The sequence below is a fragment of the Podarcis muralis genome, chromosome 6, assembly GCF_964188315.1.
Source record: "Podarcis muralis chromosome 6, rPodMur119.hap1.1, whole genome shotgun sequence".
In the NCBI taxonomy this organism is placed as follows: Eukaryota; Metazoa; Chordata; class Lepidosauria; order Squamata; family Lacertidae; genus Podarcis; species Podarcis muralis.
This window is the reverse complement of record NC_135660.1, coordinates 16,157,073-16,179,167: the sequence shown is the minus strand read 5'-3', so window position 1 is coordinate 16,179,167 and position 22,095 is coordinate 16,157,073. Positions and strand designations below refer to the sequence as shown.

At 40.4% G+C, this 22,095-nt stretch overlaps 1 protein-coding gene across 14 annotated transcripts in view; it reads right to left on the bottom strand.

The window, feature by feature from the left end:
* Positions 1 to 22,095, bottom strand: part of MECOM (MDS1 and EVI1 complex locus) — a 469,813-nt gene that overhangs the window by 243,506 nt on the left and 204,212 nt on the right. For all 14 annotated transcript variants that reach the window (XM_028731496.2, XM_028731500.2, XM_028731495.2 and 11 more), the window contains exon 2: positions 7,462 to 7,799. In XM_028731496.2, the coding sequence (XP_028587329.2) occupies positions 7,462 to 7,799 (338 nt within the window). The remainder of the gene's footprint in view (positions 1 to 7,461; positions 7,800 to 22,095) is intronic.

The window sequence follows — 22,095 nt, the reverse complement described above, 5'->3', positions numbered from 1 at the left end:
TCACAAAGCCCAAGTCTGAAAAGCAAAGTCAGTATCCTACTTTATTTTTTATTTTTTTAAAAAAGAATAATATGTTTGAGGTGCTTTTGATATTCTTTACAAGTTTGTGCCACCCTTTCAACAAATAAGAAAGACATCACTGATTTAATTATCTTCCTATGGAACAATGGTATAACAAGCTGAATAGTGCTAAATGATTGATCTAGGTCATTCATCTTCTCCTTCCATCTATCTACACATTTTGTTTCTTTCAAGGCGTCAGGCTGATGTCCGTGTCACAGAGCAGTCCAGGGCTTTCATCAAACACACCCAGATGATCTTTCCTGCCTACTATTTCATGACACATGGTTATAATTTTGCCCATATTTCTTTGTCATTGCGTGCTATTAGCTACATCTGTTCGGGTTCCCCTCCCTCCTGCTTGATACTGCTAGAGAATAGCAGGTCTTTATCAAAGGTAACCTGTTAATGAAAAGAGGGGCTTTTTGTTCTTATTCTTAGTGTTTTGATGAGTGAACAAATATCTGTCTCAGTTAGGAAAGGACATTCTTATGGAGTACATATATTATTTTACATTAAATATCATTATTAAAGATGACTTAGCCTCCTGTTTTATGCAACTTACCCAAAGAAAAGTCAGCTAATGTATTAAACTTTATTTTATAAAGGACTTGATATAATATTTGAACACCTTGCTTTTTTTCTCTTTTGACAAGAGTAATAAACTCTGCTTAGTACAGACATGCACCGAATATCCCAAGTCAACTACGTTGCTTAAGGAAACATGCCCAAACAATCAGCTTTTGACAGCTGCATCTCCTGTTATTTACAATGGCCATCACAGTAATAACTCACCATTTCTATATTAATAAGGCAGTGAAATTTATTATGATGGTATTGAAAAGTTATTAAGTACTGCATCCCAAGTGACAAAGTGCCACAGCACTGTCACCATCCAAAAGCAGTTGCCCATCCATCACCAAGCTTTCCAGATGGTCCTGCATCTTTATCGCTCCCAGGTTGGTGACATCACCTGTTCACCCCCTCGAAATTGATGATGAAAGCAAACAGATCTATCTTACTTACATTTACCAAATCAATTTAATTTTACAGGCTGTGGCTTAGTGACATATTGACTGTTTTCCTTAATGGCATCTACTATACTTAACGTAAGGAACTCATCTTTGAATCCCAGCTTGCATAATGTGTCATTTCATAATAAAAAATTTTTTATCAACATTTATTTAATGGGAAGAATTATGAGTGTGTGTCAATTTTTTTAAAAAAATAGTTCCTATGATTATTTTGTCTTTTTCTTCATTTTTAGGTTTTGTATCTTCCTAAGGAGCTGAACAGTATATCTTTCTTTAAAGGTAATATCAGGAGCAGTCTGTCAATCTTTTCATTTAGTATTAGAATATTGTTTTCTTTCAGGGCCAAACTACGCGTTACTTTAAACATGTGCATTTAAAAGTCTGCTTTAAAAAACTACACTTTTAAAAAGCAAAAGCAGCCACCAAAACAGCAAAAGGGGTTTAACTTTACCTTTGCTTGCTATTTCCCTGCTGAATATTATCTCATTTCCCTGCCCACCCACTGCTATTTTGCCCTGAAATACTACCTTTGGGGGCAAATAGCTTCAGGGGAGAGTCTTGGCAGGAAAGTGTTACAGAGGTAAAGGGTTAAAGGGTGAAATCACCCTCCTGCTGTGGTCATACTGGAGTCTCATTCAGCTACTTTTGCTACAGAGAGTGAGAATGAGAAGGCAAGAGAGAGAGAGAAAGAGAGAAGGAAGAAAGGAAGGCCAGTTGTAAGCATGCTTGATAAAGCATGCCTTCCATGTAATGTGTAGTTTTCCCCTTGCTGAGGTTCTTTCACAATATTCCCTATAAAGTAAAGGTAAAAGGTAAAGGACCCCTGGATGGTTATGTCCAGTCAAAGACGACTATGGGGTGCAGTGCTCATCTCGCTTCAGGCCGAGGGAACTGGCATTTGTCCACAGACAGCTTTCTGGGTCATGTGGCCGGCAAGACTAAACTGCTACTGGCGCACGGAGGACCGTGACAAGTGCCAGAGCGCACAGAAACACTGTTTACCTTCCCGCCACGGTGGTACCTATTTATCTACTTGCACTGGTATGCTTTCAAACTGCTAGGTTGGCAGGAGCTGGGGGGAAACGACAGGAGCTCAGCTCATCGCATGGTTTCAAAGTGCCAACCTTCTGATCAGCAAACCCAAGAGGCTCAGCGTTTTAGACCACAGCGCCACCCATGTCCCTATATTACCTGTATTCCTGTTCAGCAAAAAATCCCAATGGACCCTACAGTTAACATGCAGATAACTTTGCTTCAAAATTGGTTAGGCATTCATTCCAAGATTTGGCCAAAGTCTGATCCCTATAAAATGTTTTTACAGTTATGTCTTAAATACTACACCAAACAGTGCTTGCCGTTCAGATTTACAGTTGTTTACTTTGGAAAGAAAGAAGCAGTTTTTAGAGTGGCTACTCCCCATGTCAATATGGGAAGTGGCTATGACATTGGAATGCCCCACTTGATTTCCAGACATGACATGACAGAAGCAGCACTGGATGGACCCATGGATCAGTGTCAATCACATCTCAAGACAGCCTTCTCCCACATGAGTCAAGCAGCACATTAAGATCTTCCTTAAATATCCTACTCTGTCTGAAGGATGATGGGTTGCTATAAAAAGCAGGGCCTTTTCAGCAGTGATGCTAAACACTGAGGAACTCTCTCCCTAGGTATATGCACTTCCCTTCCTCCCTGCTGATTTTTAGGAAGCAGGTTTTAGAATTGTATGATGGCTCTTATATGGACTTGAATTTATGCCTTTGCACTCAGTCCTGCTTGCAGGCTTTGCACAGGCATCTGGTTGGCTACTGTGAGAACAAAATGCTGAACTAGATGGGCCATTAACTTGATCCAGCAGGCTCATCTTATGTTCTTACTTCATTTCAGGCATTCACATAAAAATATGAATGACTTCCAGATTTTCACAGCTTTCGTTGACCTTGGTGGTAGACATATTGTCTGAAATGTTTGCTTCAAATATTTATTTCAATATGTGTCCCAAAGCATACCTGAAATATTTGGATAAGTTGATATTTCATTCACATTGGTACCAACCCTATGGTTTGTGTATGAGGAGCAGGTTATTGGTGTGATCTACAAGGCAGAGGGCCTTCAAGACTAAAAGGACTGGGATCATTTCCCCATTAAGGAAAGCCACTGAGAATTTCTCATCACCTATATGCAGGCAGAATGTGTCAAACCTCACCCCCAGAGCAAACATCATTGTGTGCCTTCTCCATTAAACTATGCAGCATCCAGGGAGTTTTCTGCTGCCATCTTGAACAACATATAAAATCATATTGTTACCACAGTAGACTGCAGATGTAAAAGCCTGAGCACTGCTTGTATTTTGGTTAACTGAATTTGAATTTCATTTATGTCTTTGGTTAAATGATGTTATCTAGCCCCAGCCCTTGGGGCAGCACGTTGCAGCATTACTTTTAGTTTGTTTCAATTAATTAATTAAAACATGCAAATAATCATGTCCCAAGTTGTTCACACTTGTAATAAAAATGTGAGGCATTTTCTGTTTTATATTTTGGATCTGATGCCTTCTGTTTCCACTTTCCTAATACCCAGCTCAAGCATTAATATACAATGAATCCGAAAACCACTAGGGATAAACTATGTCTCCATGAACATGATGATTAAATCTTTCAAACCACAGAACAGGAGGAACCAAAATGTTCAACAAGCTGCAGTAGAGAGGAGAGGGAATGAATGCATCTGCACACACATGCAAATTATCCAAGTCCTAGGGAAGGATTTGAAGTTTCCTTTCATAGCATTTTCCAAGTAGTTATTCCTCACATCTTTCCCAAGGAACAAAGTATGGTGAAATCACAACTTTTATGTTTTGTGTTTTTTTAACATAGGTTGTTTTGTAAATTGCTGACAGCTGTTTAAAATCTGTTTTCTTTGTTGATTAAGAAGCAGGCCGTTCTCTTTTTTGCAGTGAGCTACAAATACTTGGCCTCAACACATGATTGGCCTGCTGGCAAATACTAAAACTGCAGTGACAAACTGCAAAAAAGCTTGACCTTTGCCCTTGCCCAGTGACCTCTTGTTCGATTTGTACTTTAGCCAAGCAATACCTGATTAGACGATGCTCAGCTTTGGACCCACAAACTGAGATCAAATTCAAATTTATAGCTTTTCATTTAAGCTGCTCTACAGCACTCCAATTATGACCCAAACAGAACTATGTCACAACATTTTTATTTTATTTTTTGTCCCACAACACATTGAATACGTGAAGCATTTGAACAAGCACAATTGCCATGATATTGCAGACTTCATATGGGCACAATCTTTGTATGGGTATTGCAACATTCTATGGTGTTAGGAGGATGCTAGGTTGTAGTATATATTTCTGCACATTCAATCACAATTTTTAATTATAGTTTTCAATCCTTCCATCTGACCTATTAGGAGAGAGTCATTTAAAAAAGAAAAAGAGGCCAGTTTTGAACAGCAACTACTTCAAGTTATAAATGCTCCAAACTAGATACTTGTTATTAACTATCAGCAAACTAAGGCCCATATGTTTACAAATATTACTCTTATATATTATTAAAAGTTTGCTTTTAAAAGTATGGCTGTTTTTGTATGTTGGGGGGGTTGCTACATTTTAATACTGGGTGCTTAGTTGAAATCTGTAGATATAAAATATTGAGTACACCCAAACATAAATTGTTAGGGCCAGATTCAACTAAATAATTGCAGCAGCGCAATGAGTCCCACTAGCGCATCAGGGTGTCTTCCATCTCCTCCCCCTGCATACCCCACATGAGGGGAAGGGACACTGTTCTGTCTGACAAGCATACATTTTTGTACTGATGGAACAACTGTAATAATGCAATACTGGATTCCTTCCTTAGTAGAGATAACAATGCAAACTATGATTTCCTTCCACCTTTAGCAACAAGATGGAGGGTGTGGCTATATTTATTATGTGCTCTTAAAGAGGCTATATAAATGGCTCTTACAGTATTTTTGTTAAGATCGCATCAGAGCAATGTTGACTAGAGGTCTCAGTTTCAACATGCCATTTTATTTGCACAGATAGACACATTCTATCTCATCTACCTTGTACCTTGTTTCCAGGAAATCAGCAAGATTCTATGAAAAGCCCTCATGAACTACAAGGTGATATATTTGAGAAGGCATGACCATACTCCCACATAATAAGCAGCATCAAAGCATAAAGTGATAAAGAGCCACCTTGTGGCTTTTCTGCATATACAAGAGAGGTGAGAAAAGAGTAAGACTAGATTTATTTTTAATATGACATATTTTTTAAAAAGAAATGGGAGCCAGAGAAGTTGAACAGTGCCTGGGCATTCCCACTGGGTGAATATAATGCTTGCATGCTTTGCAGCCACAGACAGGAATGAAACTCTGTGTGGGGAAAAACCCACACAGGACTCAAGACTGGATAAAAGACAGGCCGCAACTTTATTGGGTTCAGGTTCGCAGTAGCAAGGCAAGGCATGGCAGGCAGGCATGGCTCATGTTTCTGACAATTCACATGCTATTTGAGTGAGTGGGTCGCCTGCTGGGGAAATGTTGGAAGTTGGAAGGCAACTGCTGTGACAATTTGAACCAGTCCTGTGAGTGCCACCCAAACATCCTGGGATGTGGCAATGGCGGTAAACCTTGAGGTAAACTGATCTATGCCTTTGCTGAGGTAGCAGGGAGCCCACACTGCTGTCCTCTTAACTTAGGATCTTGCCTGATGCTCCAGCATCAGATGCAGAATGCAGCAAAATGAAATAAATCTGCAGTATGAACCAGACAGAATAAATAAATGATGAGTTGCTGTGAGGAAGTCAAAAGTCCCAGGAATAGAAAAGCCAGAATATAATGGTCCTGTCCATGGAAGACCTGCCTTATACATGCATGGACGAGTGAAGATAATAGATTCAGGTAGGTAGCCATGTTGGTCTGACGCAGTCAAAATAAATTTTGTTTCTGGGTATAAGCTTTTGTATCTGAAGAAGTGTGCATGCACACAAAGCTTATACCCAGAACAAACTTAGTTGGTCTCTAAGGTGCTACTGGACAATTTTTTAATTTTTTAATTTATTTCGAGTAGGGATAACGTCTTCTTCTCACTTGGTCAGGCTGAAAGATACTCCTCTCCCAAGCCCTAATGAGTAACTTGCCAAGCTACTGCAAGGTAAAGCTGCCTGGTCAGCTGGTCACTCAGTATGCCATGCTCCTCCCACACCCACAGCTGACTAAGTGAAGCAGCTGACTAAGGCAGCTGATTTTGGTGGGAATGACAAAGGAAGAAAACTGTTGCTTATTGCTTTATTTCTACTGTCAATGAGCTTGTGAGATTTTCTGTCTCAGGTTAGGTGTTAAACTTAACCAGGCAGCGTTTGAGTTAATTCATAGAGGGTGCAATTTGTTGCTCTGCCTCAGGTGGCTAAATATCTTTGACTGGACTTGCCCCAGTAACAATGGGAACTCTCAATTACAGGTGGTAAAATTTGAATGTGGAAATCTAAAGGACTTTTCTATCTCAAGATCCTCTAGGAGGCACATATTTCTCTGATTTGGGGGGGGGGGTAATAAATGGCCTGATGCTGTCAGGCAAGGAAGAGAGCAGGCCTGGCTCACTGTTGTCTAAGGCCAGACATAATGTGTTGGTAAATGAACCTGGTCCACAAGGAATGGAGGGAATAGGGCAAGGCGGTCATGATATATGAGAAGCTATGAGAATTAGAAGAAACCAAAGGGCATTCTGTTAGGGCTTGACAAGCCACAGGACTCAGAAAGAAGGAGAAGGAAGAATTACCACGACCTAAATTTCCAGGATGACATGCTCATGTACTATTTTAATGGATGGCCTGTGATACTATATACTATAAACAGCATTGCAAACATCATAGTTCTACAAGATGGCTCTCAGGGTACAAAAAGCAAAATCTGCATTCTGGTAATTTTCAAAAAAATGACACCATTTTAATGGAAGGATATGTTTTCATATTATGTGGCATATTCAAAACATCACCAAAAGCCAACAAAGGGGGGGGGGGATCCAAAAACCATCAAAGCAAGTTCAGATAATGACTGCCTTTTCCTACTTCTCACCATTCATCTTAATGAAGGCATTTGAAATTGCAAAGCCAGGGTGGATTGATGTAGGAGGAAATGTGAGCAATTCACAGTCTCATCTCTACCTAAATGTGTTCTGTTCTATAACAACCCAGAATTGTACGACCCAATATTATCAATCCTTAGATACACCAAAAATGTTATTTCAAAAATATCTGCACTTATCCATTAGGAATCCTGCCTTTATTAAAGGAAACAGATTATCACTGAATATAACACAATAACATATACATTTTCCTACCTCCCATCCATTGCCAGGATCTTTCAGACTTGGGCTATGTTCTCCTACATATGGTCCAAATCTTTCACCTACTTCAATCTTCCTTTTGGCCCATATCCCTAATCCGGCTCCAGGAATATTTGATTCTCGAAGCTCAAACTCTGATGGAATTGGTATGTCATCAGGAATGTATATTGGTGCTTTGTAAGGAGATCCCTCCTTTGGTGTGAAGGCTTCACTTGATGTTGCTGGAGATGATTGTTCATGAATACTGAGTGACAAAGTGCTTGGTTCTCCATCATTTTCAGATGTTTCTTCCAAAGGAATCTCAGGGAAGCTTTCATATACACACTCATTATCTGAAAAGGATTCCAAACATGAAGGGCAAGATGAGTGGATGTGCTTAAACAGTCTTAAGAGCCTATTTAAAATCAATCAAAGAAGTGGGCAGGCAGACCTTTCTTATTCCATCACAACTGAAAAGGCCCTTTTCTCTTGTCCTTACCAGTCATACTTTGGTTGGCAAAGGGACAACAAGGAGGAATTCAGAAACAGAGCACAGGTGTCTAGCAGGGTCATATGGGTGGAGATAGTTTCAAAAACACCATAGTCTTGGACCTTTGAGGGTCAAAGCCAGCAACTGGAATTGAACCTTTGAACCAAACTGGAAGCCAATCTGCCAAAAGCAGATACAAATCTGGCTACAGTATTCTCAACCAACTGTAGTTTCTAGATTGGGCTGCCCCTGGTGACAATGTAGCAGGAATTACAGTATCCAACCTAGAAATGAACTAAGGCATGAATGACAAGGGCTTGATATGATTTCTCTAGAAAAGAGCATATATAGCAAACCACATAAGGGTACTCCAGCCCTGTCAGGAATTTCAAAAGGAAATATAGAAAGTGACCATTAGCAGCACCCAAAACTAATTTCAGATAATTTAACAGCAGAAAATAGCTATGGAACTTATTAGAAATAATTTAACATAAACTATTTGTGTTATGATTGAACTGCATGTTATGTCGATAGCATGGAAGATATCTGAAACAAAACTTTGTGTGATGGCTTCCCCATGTGGCAGTCATAGCATATAGTATGGCTTGCTATATGGATCACCCAAGCCGGGGATGAGTGCTCATACCACCACTTGCAGCGTCAACAAATGTGTGATACGGCACTCTATGAGATCCAACCACTCCGTGGAGCAACTGTAGCACAAACCATGTTTCTGGAAGCCTCCACACTGCTGTCATGACCACCTCTAAGAACTAATCTGCTGGATCAGAGCAAAGGTCTGTCTCATCTAGCATTCTCTTTCTGCCAGCAACTCTTGGCTGTCAGTCACCCTGGCATATGGTTATTTGGAGCTATGTTGACTAATATGGACGTTCAATTTAGTTATCATGGTTGGCAGGCTAGATCACTCTTTAATGGACTTGTCAAATCCTTAAAACACACACACCCTTTATATAAGCTAGCGGCCACCACAGTACCTTGTGGCAGTAAATTCATGTTAGTTATGGTGTGGTATAAAGCTTCCCTTTGTCTGTCTTGAACCTATTGCCAATTAATTTCACTTGGTGACCCCGAGTTCTAGTATTATGAGAGGTGACCACTGAAGCAGAATTGGGATATTTATTTATATTTATTTTTCACCTTGCCATAAGAGATCAGGGCAGCTTACAATAGTTTATTTTCTCATTGCATGTCTGAGAGATGGTGATTTGCCCACTTTTTCGTAGCTATGGCATGCTCAGTTTTTTAAAAGTTCAGAGTTAGGTCTGCTGTACACATATAGCACAATGAGATGCATCTGAAGTGGCAGAATGAGCTGCACCACTTCAGAAGGGTGCAGGGTGCACTATATATATATACATATTCCCATAGGTTGAAACCACCACAACCAAAATACTTCCTCCCCCCCCCAAAAAAAAATACCCCATGCCTTGCAAACAGAAAACTTGCACACCAGGGAGAAATGCTCAGACAAGAGACTTTAGTAGGTGTTGCTGATTTCCTACTTGCAGGGAGTCATTTGTTTTAATGATTTTAAAAGAGAGGGGAACCTTTAGGTCCTGCCTGCAGGCTTCCCATGGGAAGCCACTCTGAGAACAGGATGCTGGACTAGATGAGTCTTTTGCCTGATCCAGGAGGCTCTTGTTCTTAAACTCTGGCTTTTTCAGGTGGTAGGATCAGGTGGTAACTAATGGAAAATACTCTGCTTGAGAAAGCTATTACCAGCCAGAGTAGACAATACAGGGCTAAATGGACAAAGAGTAGTACAGTGGTACCTCAGGTTAGGAACTTAATTCGTTCTGGAGGTCCGCTCTTAACCTGAAACTGTTATTAACCTGAAGCACCACTTTAGCTAATGGGGCCTCCCACTGCTGCTGCGCCGCCACCGCACGATTTCTGTTCTCATCCTGAAGCAAAGTTTTTAACCCGAGGTACTATTTCTGGGTTAGCGGAGTCTATAACCTGAAGCATCTGTAACCCAAGGTACCACTGTATCTAGTAAAAAGCAACTTTCTCCACTTTATTAATGCAATACCATGGTGCCAACATATTACGAAGTTAATCATTCCTGGTTCCTGGCCCAGATTCTCCAGAATAAACTGACCCCTTTGATTACAGGCTGCCACCCCTGATTTCAGGAATGGAGGAAACCAGAGTTAGGCAAGCAAAGAGGCTTAGTAATCAGATGTCACATTTCTCTCTTACAATTTATTTTAATGTAGGTTTTCTGGTTGGATCTCTCTGCATCTGGCATAAATATGAACATTACAAGTAAACATAACAGTAACTGATCAAAAGATCTCCCATCAAAACCCAAACATTCCTTAGTAGCACATTTACAGGGGGGGAAATAGCATCTCCCTTATCAAACTGAACGTATATACCATCGCAACCTTTTTTATGAAAACAATACAATTGTCAAGTTGCTAGTGACTTTTGGCAAAATACCTGCAAGAATGTTTCTCAACCAATAATTCATAATGTTTAATTTGATTATAACTGCATTTCTAAACATGTTCCAAATCACCCAGGCTGCACAGGTCAGAGAAAAGTGTACTTTCACACTTTCTGTTAATGAGAGGCTTTCTTTGTTCGCAGAAACCATTCTGTTACGTTCACAAATGGGGCAAGTTCTCATGGGTGCTAAAACTATTTTGCTTCTTGATCTTTCAATCTTTATGAAAACAGATGTTGGGAGGAAAGCATCCTTAATTTCCTCAGCCAACATAATTTATCTCCACATGAAACAAGCCCCAGAAAACCTAAAATTGGGAAGCAAATACACAAACACAATTGTTGCAGTTTTGATTTCCAGGCAGACCTCTTTAAGATCATAAAATTGTCCCTGTTAGGAATTGGGTAATATAATTGCAATGTCTGAGTTGGGGAATAGAATAGATTAGGTAACATGGAAGTTTAGACATTTCCCTTCATTAAACAAAATCCTCATTGCTATTTTGCAATAAAAACACGAGCAAGCTTCAAAGGAAACCCTGTAGGAAAGGTTAATTGCTACTAAAAGACCAGGGTAGACACCAGTGTGTGCACATTCTGCACAAATGTGTTATGTTGGCAGGAAAGAATGCACATGACTACGGCTGGGATATTCCTGATGAAGATGATAGAGCAGCTCTGTGCCAAGGCTAATGCCAGAGCTTTAACCTCTGTGGAGCCTGGGGTCAGTTTAAACAGTAACCTAGGCTTCTGTGTGGAATATGAGCAGGGGGGTTGACTTCCTTCCACTTGGACAAATGCTTAACCATTTAGCTGCTTTATTATCCTTTTCCATTCCAAAGGCAAAACAAGATTGCAATAGAATGTGTGTGAGAGAGAGTTAGGGAATTTTAAAGCAGTCAGGGCTCCTTAACCTTCAGCGAAAGTAGCTAATAATCCAAATACAGAGGTAGGTTTGAAGTTAGTAGCTAAATACAGTGCAATAGAAGTCCAGGGTATGTGTATTTAGTAATTCCACAAATGTACTCAGTTAATAATTTTTTTTTGCGACGAAGTGCAAAATTCAGCATTTTGAGAATCCCCTCTCTTTTAGGCAAGTTCCAAGCTATTAAGACTGCATGGACAAGTCTGAATGCCTGAAAATGTCCCATATTCTACATTATTTAAAGTGCTTTTCCTACATAAGTAAGAGCGTTACTTTTTTTTAAGTAATCCCATCATATGGAGCAGCAATGTTACCATCACAAACATTACTACCTTTGAACCTTGGGTCTTGAAACAGCATAAATGGCTGGAATAGTATTATTCCCAAACCTTGTTTTTAAAAGCATTTTCTTCATGATCATGAAAGGAAGAAAAAAAATCATATATATAACTGATCTGTAAATTTCCAGTTTTTCCATTTCTGGCCTTGCAGGAGGCATGTTTCCATTTTTCTCTCAGTTCTTTAGAATTCAGCCAAAGCTAAGCAGTTTTAAGTAGCAATTATTTCATTGGTTGAAAGTGCATGCTTGAAATCAAAAAGTCTTAAAATTGCTTAAGTGTCACTAGATCATGGATTATTATTTTTTACAAAAGCATAGCAGTATTGTTTTAATTTCAGGTGTCCTCCACCAGTGTGAATTAAAAGTGTGACTATTAGAATAAGAGCATAACTACCTAAGAAGAACCCGGCTGGATCAGGCCTGTAGCCCATCTAGTCCAGCATCCTGTTCTCACAGTGGCTAACCAGATGCCTCTGGGAAGCACACAAGGAAGGTCTGAGCATGACAATACTTGCTCCCTCCTGCAGACACCAGCGCCTTTATTTAGAGGCATACTGCCTCCAATGGTGAAGGTAGAACATAGCCATCAGGGTTAGTAGCTGCTGATAACCTCTCCTCCATGAATTTGTCCAATCCTCATTTAAAGCCCACCAAGTCAGTGGCCTTCGCTACCTCTTGCGGGGGCAAATTCCAGAGTTTAACTATACACTATAAGAAGTGCTCTCTTTTGTCTGTCCTGAATCTTCCAACATTCAGCTTCATTTGATGTCCCCAAGCGCTAGTGTTGCAAAACCTTCCTCTGTCCACTTCCTCCACACCATGCATAATGTTCTACCATTGCTCTCCTTTTCAGTAAACTAAAAAGGCCCAAATGTTGTAACCTTTCCTCACTGGGGTTGCTGCAGCCCTTTGATCAATATGGTTGCCCTTTTCAGAAGCTTTTCCAATCCCACAATATCCTTTTTGAGGTGAAGTAACCCAGAAGTGGATTTAAGGGAGTGTGTCTGGTTTGTACCAGGTACAGAGCCTTGGGGAGCTACAGGGGAAGCCACAACTATTGTTTACAATACAGAAAGAGAGGTGGGGGTACCAAAATTGGGTGTCACACAGGGCACCACTGACATTGAGACCCCAGGGTCCACCACTATATTAACCAGAACTGTATACAGTATACGTAGTGTGGTCACACCATAGATTTGTGCAGCAATATTATGCTCTTGGCAGTTTTATTTTCAGTTTGTTTCCTAATCATCCCTAGCATGGAATCTGCATTTTTTTACAGCTATGGCACATAATAATAATAATAAGAAGAAGAAGAAGAAGAAGAAGAAGAAGAAGAAGAAGAAGTATACCACCCTCCAACTGAAGATCAAAGAGTCATTCACGACATAAAAATACAAAATGAGAGCACAAAATACATAATAAAAAACAAGAACAAAAATGAAAACAATCCAATAACACCCCCCAAAACACATTTAAATAGAATGTTGTACAACATTTTCCCCTGGCATCTAAAGAAACATAATGAAGGCGCCAGGCAAGCCTCCCTGGGGAAAGCATTCCACAAACAGGGAGCCACTGCAGAAAAGGCCCATTCTCATTTTGCCCCCCTCCAGACCTCTCGTGGAGGAGGCACACAAAGAAGTGCCTCGCATGATGATCACAGGGCATGGGGCAGTTCATATGGGGAGAGGCAGTCCCTGAGATATTTCTTTACTGGGCCGTTTGGGTTGAATCAACATCAACATGGTTTGTTTTTTTCATTTTGATCAGAAACCATTAAACAAATTTACTTTTATAGCACAATCCTATGTATATCTACTGAGAAGTAAGTCTAGCTGAGTCCAATGGGCCTTACTCTCAGGTAAGTGTATATAAGATTGCAGCCTTCGATGCTTGACTAAACTCACATATCAATTGCAAATTCTAAGCTTTTTCACCAAAAGGTTATATTTTTGAAACGAAATTTCAAATATGATTAAGGGATAGATGAACTGTATTCCTAAGGAATCTGTGCAACAAACAAGATCCCCCATATACTGATGAGTTTCACATTATTATATGTTCATGTCAACTGAACCTAATGTAGGTGTGAATGAATCAAGAGCTTGATTATACTTCTGCTACTTGTGCTGAATAGTTGGTTAGACATTCCAGAAGCCCTATGGAATTGTAGAAAACTACTCACCTCATTAATATTATTCAATGTGAGTTATTACCTCCTTCTAGACAGTGTTTGATTTTATTGAGCTATACCAATCCAAATTCTGATAATACTCACTCTGGTGTGCAAGTTGAAAATGTCAATGGAGTTACTTTAAGGTTGACATATATATGTAAGTAAGATTACAATCAGATTTTTGTCATTAGTTGAAATCTATAGCGTTTCTCTTGCCTGTAACAGAGGGGAATATAGGCCACAGAATGTTTAGCATTTCTTTTATCTGTCTATCTTGATGGCAACTTCAGCTTTTACAAAAAGCTTGCTTGCAGCATGGATATTTTGCAACACTATTCTGTTTTCTTTCTTGCTGCTAACCCATTATTGCAGGGAAAAAATCTGCACAAAGAAAATACTGTGCATATCCAGCAGAAGTGGGAGTTCTAGTAAGTGCCAATCCCATAAAATGTTAGAAAGGCAATACAAAACTAACTACTTCTGGATTTATTTCACTTCAGAAAAGAAATGGGGGGGGGGGTTAATAAACAAGTAGGACTTGCGCAACAATGACACTTGACAAATAAGAGGCCCCCTGTTCCTGCTTACTCAAAGAAAAAGAAGGCACACCTTAATAATGTTTAAATAATAATGTACAGGATGCTGGCCTGTTTCATTTTATGAGTAAAATGTGTTTGTGCAGAGGATAATGTGATAATGCAGAGAGACCTTGGGGCAGTGGGGGGGGGGAGTATTAATTTCATGTCTATCCTGCCTTTATTCTGAGAACCTCAAGGAAGGTCCATAGGCAGTCTCCCATCTAGGTACTAACCATTACCAGATTAGTTCAGCAAGATTTCTGAATTATATGCCATGTCCCAACATGGATCCTACTGTCTTAGCAGTAGAGCATCTTCTGTCCACTCTCAACTGTGTCCGAGTTTAGCTCATTCGCTTTATCCTATAGAATTCAACAAGAGCCAGATCACATATGCAAAGCCCTATTTTTTAATTTTCATATCCTGCTCTATATTCCGCTTCTTGATGGGATACTACAATGGGACAGAATCTTGCACTTGAAAGAATGTCACAAAGAAATAGAGAACAAACTGTAATGTAGTATCTGGATAGAGTCATTCCAGAGTGATACACAGTATTGCAGCATTTTGTTTCATGATTCTACCATAAGGTAGATGTCAGCACTTGAGAATTAGCGAAATACGATATGCATTCACATTCCAACATATTTAAATTTTAGATAGAATATTTCATAGTCTGAAAAATCAAAGCAACTGTGGAGTCTGAGATAATCAGAAGTTGCTATCAACAGTGCAGATGTTATCCTCTTGCTTGCTTCGTTATGCAAATTCAAAACTGAATATGAAAGACAGATTGGGGAGTTAGCATGTGAATTCCCTTGGCTACTGGTCTTTGCTTTTTTTGCTTCTAAGTGGTTGTTCAAGTCTTAAATCAGGATACTACTTATAAGGACCATCTACTCCCATATGGACCTGCGGGTGGTGCTGTGGGTTAAACCACAGAGCCTAGGACTTGCTGATCAGAAGGTCAGTGGTTTGAATCCCCGCGACGGGGTGAGCTTCCATTGCTTGGTCCCAGCTCCTGCCAACCTAGCAGTTCGAAAGCACCTCAAAGTGGAAGTAGATAAATAGGTACTGCTCCGGCGGGATGGTAAATGGCGTTTCCATGCTCTCTAGACACCGTCACAGGGTTCCGTTGCACCAGAAGTGGTTTAGTCATGCTGGCCACATGACCCTGAAAGCTGTCTGTGGAAAAACACTGGCTCCCTTGGCCTGAAGCAAGACGAACACCACTCCCCATAGCCGCCTTTGACTGAGCTTAACTGTCCAGGGGTCCTTTGCTTATTTACCTTTTACATGGAGTAAGGTGATCCTGCAGGTGAACTGGCCATAAGCTGTTAAGGGGTTTATATACCAATAGTAACACCTTGAACTTGGCCTGGCAATGCCAAGCATACTGCTAAAACAGGGAGGTTTAGAAGTCTGTAGTGGACTGCCTTGTCGTGTCACCAGTTGTGAAGGCTTGCCCTACATCCTGGCTACAGGAATGTCAATGTGGTATTGACTAGGCTGCTGGAATCATGGAGAACTGCATTCAAATTCCTGTTCAGCCAACTCACTGAGTGACCTGGAACTGGGTTATTGTGAAGATAAATTGGGGCGGGGGGGGGTCATGTCTGCCACTTTGAGTCCTTGGAAGATGAGTGAGTTAAAAGTTAATTGGTTAGTAAGCACAGAGCATCAGTTAACTCACATTTCGGGAAGCTTTTAATGTTTGATGTATTATAGTATTTTAATATTTTTTTGGAAGCCGCCCAGAGTGGCTGGGGAAGCCCAGCCAGATGGGTGGGGTATAAATAAATTATTATTATTATTATTATTATTATTATTATTATTATTATTATTATATATGTGCGCACACTGCATGAGCCAGAAATATACTTCTTCCCCTGCATCCACCAGATAAATTAGCTAAAAATTCTAATCTGAATTCCAATATAAAAATTCTAATTCTGAATTCCAATATTCACAACCCTCTCTTGTGTAGAATTAATGAATAACACTTGCCATTCTGTTTCTTGAACTGGACTGCTCACATAAGCATTAAAAACGTTAAGAAGCATTAGGGGAAAAACACTATATAAATGCTATACTTTATTATTATTATTATTATTATTATTATTATTATTATTATTATTATTGTCACCAAATCAGACATGATTTATTTCTATATGCTACTGATATATAGAAAGAGTGTTGACAAAGAATCACCTCCCTGCCCGCCCAAAAAGCGCTGAGCTACTGAAGAGGCATAATGAACTGTAGGAAAAGTAAAACACTGATAAAACTGAACACTTTGGAGAATGGAATATAAACCCTGATGCATAGCTGGGTGCAGCTGCAGCTTAAGAAAGATCATTTCTATATGAGTAAGTGGTCATTCTCGGCTAGCAGTTAATACCATGTAATAATACGCTAACTGCATGAGAACTCCACATTGTTTCTGGAACATGTCAATATCAGCTTGCACAATAACTAGCAGCATTTGGGACTCTGGATAGTGTCGGCTGTGTCTAATTGAGTAACACTGTCTAAGGCATTTGACGTGCACCAGACACCGTCTCTTAATTAGGGGCCAATATTGAAAGACTCCGGGTCAAATTCTGCTTTTCAATTACATGGGTGCTGTTCTCCTTGATGTCAGCAGGAGCTGCACCTGCATACCCCTGTTTGGGATTAAGTATGCTGCATTCTATATATAAACTATGGTAATTATTGCAGCAACACAAAACTGAATTTATTTGCAGTTTTAAAATCTCATTTTATATATAGCTCTAGTCCAACCAACTTTGGTCAAGGCATTTATACTATCTATACTTCTCCTCTACTAGAACTCAACTGAAATCATAAGCATGAAAAATTATTTGCAGTTAACAGGGTTTGAACTACAGCATTATATCAACCTGGGAGTGCCATTAAAGTTTTGCACTGGTTGATAAAGTCTGCTCAGCAGAATATGTTCTATTTTGACTTTCAGAATCCTCTCTGGGTAACGTACAAAGTGGAACAAAAGGAAGATGAAAAACTTCCTATATGTAGTATAGCATATAGTATATATAGAATAGAATATACTATATATACTACAGAGTCAACACTGTAAGAAAATCAATGGCCCTACATAGATGAAATAGGCTGCAGTAGTAAGTATCTGGTCCACTAATACTGGTGATATTAAAAATAATAACCTCTAGGGCATTATCATCTGCTTGGTTATGACTCATAACATATCAACTACCGTATATTGGCTGGATGGGTAATTACTATTCTTTTCAAGAGAAAAAGGAAGGAAGGAAGGAAGGAAGGAAGGAAGGAAGGAAGGAAGGAAGGAAGGAAGGAAGGAAGGAAGGAAGGAAGGAAGGACAGAAAGCCAAGGAGAAATGCAGAGGGGGGAGAGGGAGAGGGAGAGAGAGAGAAAGAGAGAGAGAGAGAGAGAGAGAGAGAGAGAGAGAGAGAGAGAGAGAGAGATGTTTAAAAAAATGAAAAGAAGAAGAAGAAGAGGAGTTTGGATTTGATATCCCGCCTTTCACTCCCTATAAGGAGTTTCAAAGCGGCTCCTTTCCCTTCCTCCCCCACAACAAACACTCTGTGAGGTGAGTGGGGCTGAGAGACTTCAAAGGAGTGTGACTAGTCCAAGGTCACCCAGCAGCTGCATGTGGAGGAGCGGAGACGCAAACCCGGTTCCCCAGATTACGAGACTTCCGCTCTTAACCACTACACCACACTGGTTAGTCCCAAGAGGGAAAAGATGGAAGATAATGGCCTTAGGGAATATTCCAAAGTAACACTTCGTATTTAAACCTTCACGTAATAATTTAGTGTCATTAACATATTAATATAGTGCCATGGGAAAGTTATCAAAATTCTAAGATCCAGCTCAGGGATGTGTCTAGGAAAATAATACATTTATAAAGTTTCCACTTATCTGAACTCAGTGGTTTAAAAATTAAGGGCACCCTAGATTTGCTGAGATCAGCAAGTTATGACATTCCCAGCCAGTGTAAGTCCTCAACCCTAGCTCAGCTGGACATATACCGGTTTAACATCCACGCTCACCCTGGACTGGCAGCATTTAAACCAACATAAGTCCTAAAAAGCAGGCATTCCATGGGAGTGATGGGGGAACGGCTGAGGTGGTGTGGGGACATACACTGGATCCTAACTCAGTTCAGCTTGGTTAAGTGACCTGGGAACATGGAAGAGCTTATGCCAACAACAAGAATCGTGTAAGACAAACTCTAAATGCTTGTTTCCCCTCTGCCAGGCTTAAACTGGCTCAGTTATCAGTAGTTCCACTCCTGGATGGACTTTGGATCTGGTGTACCTTAGGCTAGCTTAATTAAAGGCAGCATAAATTATGCTGGCTTCCCATACTTGCTCCCTTAACTGGAATGTAAGAACAATGTAATGTAAAATGTTGATTAAATAAATAGTATATTGAACTGAGCAGTCATATACTGGGCCTGATGAATCGCACACTGAAAAACAGAACTTTCTATTCCACATTCTAGAAATCTATATGTACTGAGTCCTACATTAGTACACTTAGCCATGCACTTCAATGTGTGTGGCAATTACCATATTTTTCGCTCTGTAACACGCACCTGACCATAACACGCACATAGTTTTTAAGAGGAGGAAAATAAGAAAAAAAATATTCTAAACGAAACAGCGGATGTATGATTTTTGTGGTTCATGCTGTGGCCACAGACATGTGATCTGACGGTGAGTTTGGGGTAGCCCAATGCAAAAATCCTGAGGATCCATGTGGATCCATGCTTTTTAACCACGTTTTTGCACCACTGCGGCCCCAGGCAACAGTGGGTGCGTGATTTTTTTGGTGCAAGCTGTAGCCATGGACATGCTATGTGATCTGATGGTGAATTTGGGGTGACACAGTGCAAAAATCCTGAGGATCCATGTGGATCTGTGCTTTGTAACCATGTTTTAAGTGGGGAGGGAAGGAAAAGCACTCAAGGGACAAGGAGCACGCGTGGGGTGGGTGGAGAAGGATGCTGTTAATAATGCAGAAGAGGGGTATAAGAGGAGAAGGCTCCTCTCCTCTCCCGCTTTGCTCCTTTAAAGTAAGCAGGCTCTCTGTCCCTCTCTCCTCCCCACTCAGCGGCTCTTCTCCCGCTTTGCTGTTTCAAAGCAAGCCACGGAGGAGGGAAGGAAGGGGAACCATGGATCCTCTGCTCACGACTGCAGTAGATCCCCCTGCCATCCGTAGGCATTCGCTCCATAACACGCACAGACATTTCCCCTTACTTTCTAGGAGGAAAAAAGTGAGTGTTACGGTGCAAAAAACACGGTATGTGTGTTTTACTCCCACCAATAAAGCAAACTGAGATGTCCACTGCATCTTTTATTTTCTTAACCATTAATATAAAGCATCAACTACAGATATTACTAGTATGGTTGTGATTGTGCATACTGTAGTTACCAGTACATATGCAGCCTCCAGGTTTTGCCTCTGGGCTTGTCAGCAGACAAAAGCTCAGGTCTATGTCACAGGTGAGCTCACAAGCTCTTCTGCTTCTGTATAGACAGGCCTCAGATTTCAACCACCGCTGCCCCCAATGATGTACAGTAAACCCAGACCATCTTTAGAACTGACAGCCCATTCCACAAGCCCCTTAAAAACCAAGCATTCTCACTTGAAACAAAATGCAGCTGCATTGAAGTTACCAGGATAAAATCAGCTTAATTCCTAATATTTTGACTTAGCGCAATTGTAGAACAGACTATAAGTGAATTAAACTTTATCTCACAATATATGTATTTTTAAAACAGCCTAGCCTACTTGAAAACATAAAGTCATTAGTAGACCTTCATCTTTTTAAATTGGGATGTCACAAATTAACACTGGGAATTACACGTTTTCCTGTTTAAAAGAAAGCTGTAATCACAGATGACTATTCCTCCAAATTACAATAAAGATAGATAACAGAATGAATTATAAAACAAAGGTTAGAGACAGAAACTGAGCATTGTGGCGGTAACGACTTTTAATTGGATTCAGTTTATCACATTTTTCAGAGTACCACAGAAGCAGAAGAAAGGATTAGAATTATTTCCACATTTCACTGTTTGGCATAATGAGAAAACAGAGGGAGGTCCTCATCCCTGATGCGTATGGTGAGCCACAGGAGATGTTTAACATGTCAGGATATAGTAGCGTATGGTCTCGAGACACAAATGCGTAGGCTCCATTATAATGTAGCAAAGTGTAATCAATTGGGGGGGAAATAGCTAGGTCATGAAAATTTGTTAGGCAAGAGCATAATTTCTAAAAGGAAGTTTAACCCCTTGGTGTCATCAGTGACTTATATTTAACCTACAGGAACCTTTTGTTTAAACAACAACAACAGTAGTGGGGAAAGGTTTTGTTTCCCCCCAAATGATTTATGAATTAATAAAAATTATGGATAATTCTAAGTGACTGTTACTAAAAAGAAAGAGATGTCACCATTTGCATTGGTGGGATGAAATTCTGCAACACCTCATATATAGGGGTTTATCAATTGCAATTTCCTTCTACACAGCTTTGAGGTTCTAGACATCCTGATGTTAAATATTTATGTTTGAACAATATGCTCCTATGCATGTTTGTTGTTGTTTAGTCGTTTAGTCGTGTCCGACTCTTCGTGACCCCATGGACCAGAGCACGCCAGGCACTCCTGTCTTCCACCGCCTCCCGCAGTTTGGTCAGGCTCATGTTGGTAGCTTCAAGAACACTATCCAACCATCTCATCCTCTGTCGTCCCCTTCTCCTTGTGCCCTCCATCTTTCCCAACATCAGGGTCTTTTCCAAGGAGTCTTCTCTTCTCATGAGGTGGCCAAAGTATTGGAGCCTCAACTTCACGATCTGTCCTTCCAGTGAGCACTCAGGTCTGATTTCCTTAAGAATGGATGCGTTTGATCTTCTTGCAGTCCATGGGACTCTCCAGAGTCTCCTCCAGCACCATAATTCAAAAGCATCAATTCTTCGGCGATCAGCCTTCTTGATGGTCCAGCTCTCACTTCCATACATCACTACTGGGAAAACCATGGCTTTAACTATACGGACCTTTGTTGGTAAGGTGATGTCTCTACTTTTTAAGATGTTGTCTAGATTTGCCATCGCCTTTCTTCCAAGGAGCAGGCGTCTTTTAATTTCGTGACTGCTGTCACCATCTGCAGTGATCATGGAGCCCAAGAAAATAAAATCTCTCACTGCCTCCATTTCTTCCCCTTCTATTTGCCAGGAGGTGATGGGACCAGTGGCCATGATCTTCGTTTTTTTGATGTTGAGCTTCAGACCATATTTTGCGCTCTCCTCTTTCACCCTCATTAAAAGGTTCTTTAATTCCTCCTCACTTTCTGCCATCAAGGTTGTGTCATCTGCATATCTGAGGTTGTTGATATTTCTTCCGGCGATCTTAATTCCGGCTTGGGATTCATCCAGCCCAGCCTTTCGCATGATGAATTCTGCATATAAGTTAAATAAGCAGGGGGACAATATACAGCCTTGTCGTACTCCTTTCCCAATTTTGAACCAATCAGTTGTTCCATATCCAGTTCTAACTGTAGCTTCTTGTCTCACATAGAGATTTCTCAGGAGACAGATGAGGTGATAAGGCACTCCCATTTCTTTAAGAACTTGCCATAGTTTGCTGTGGTCGA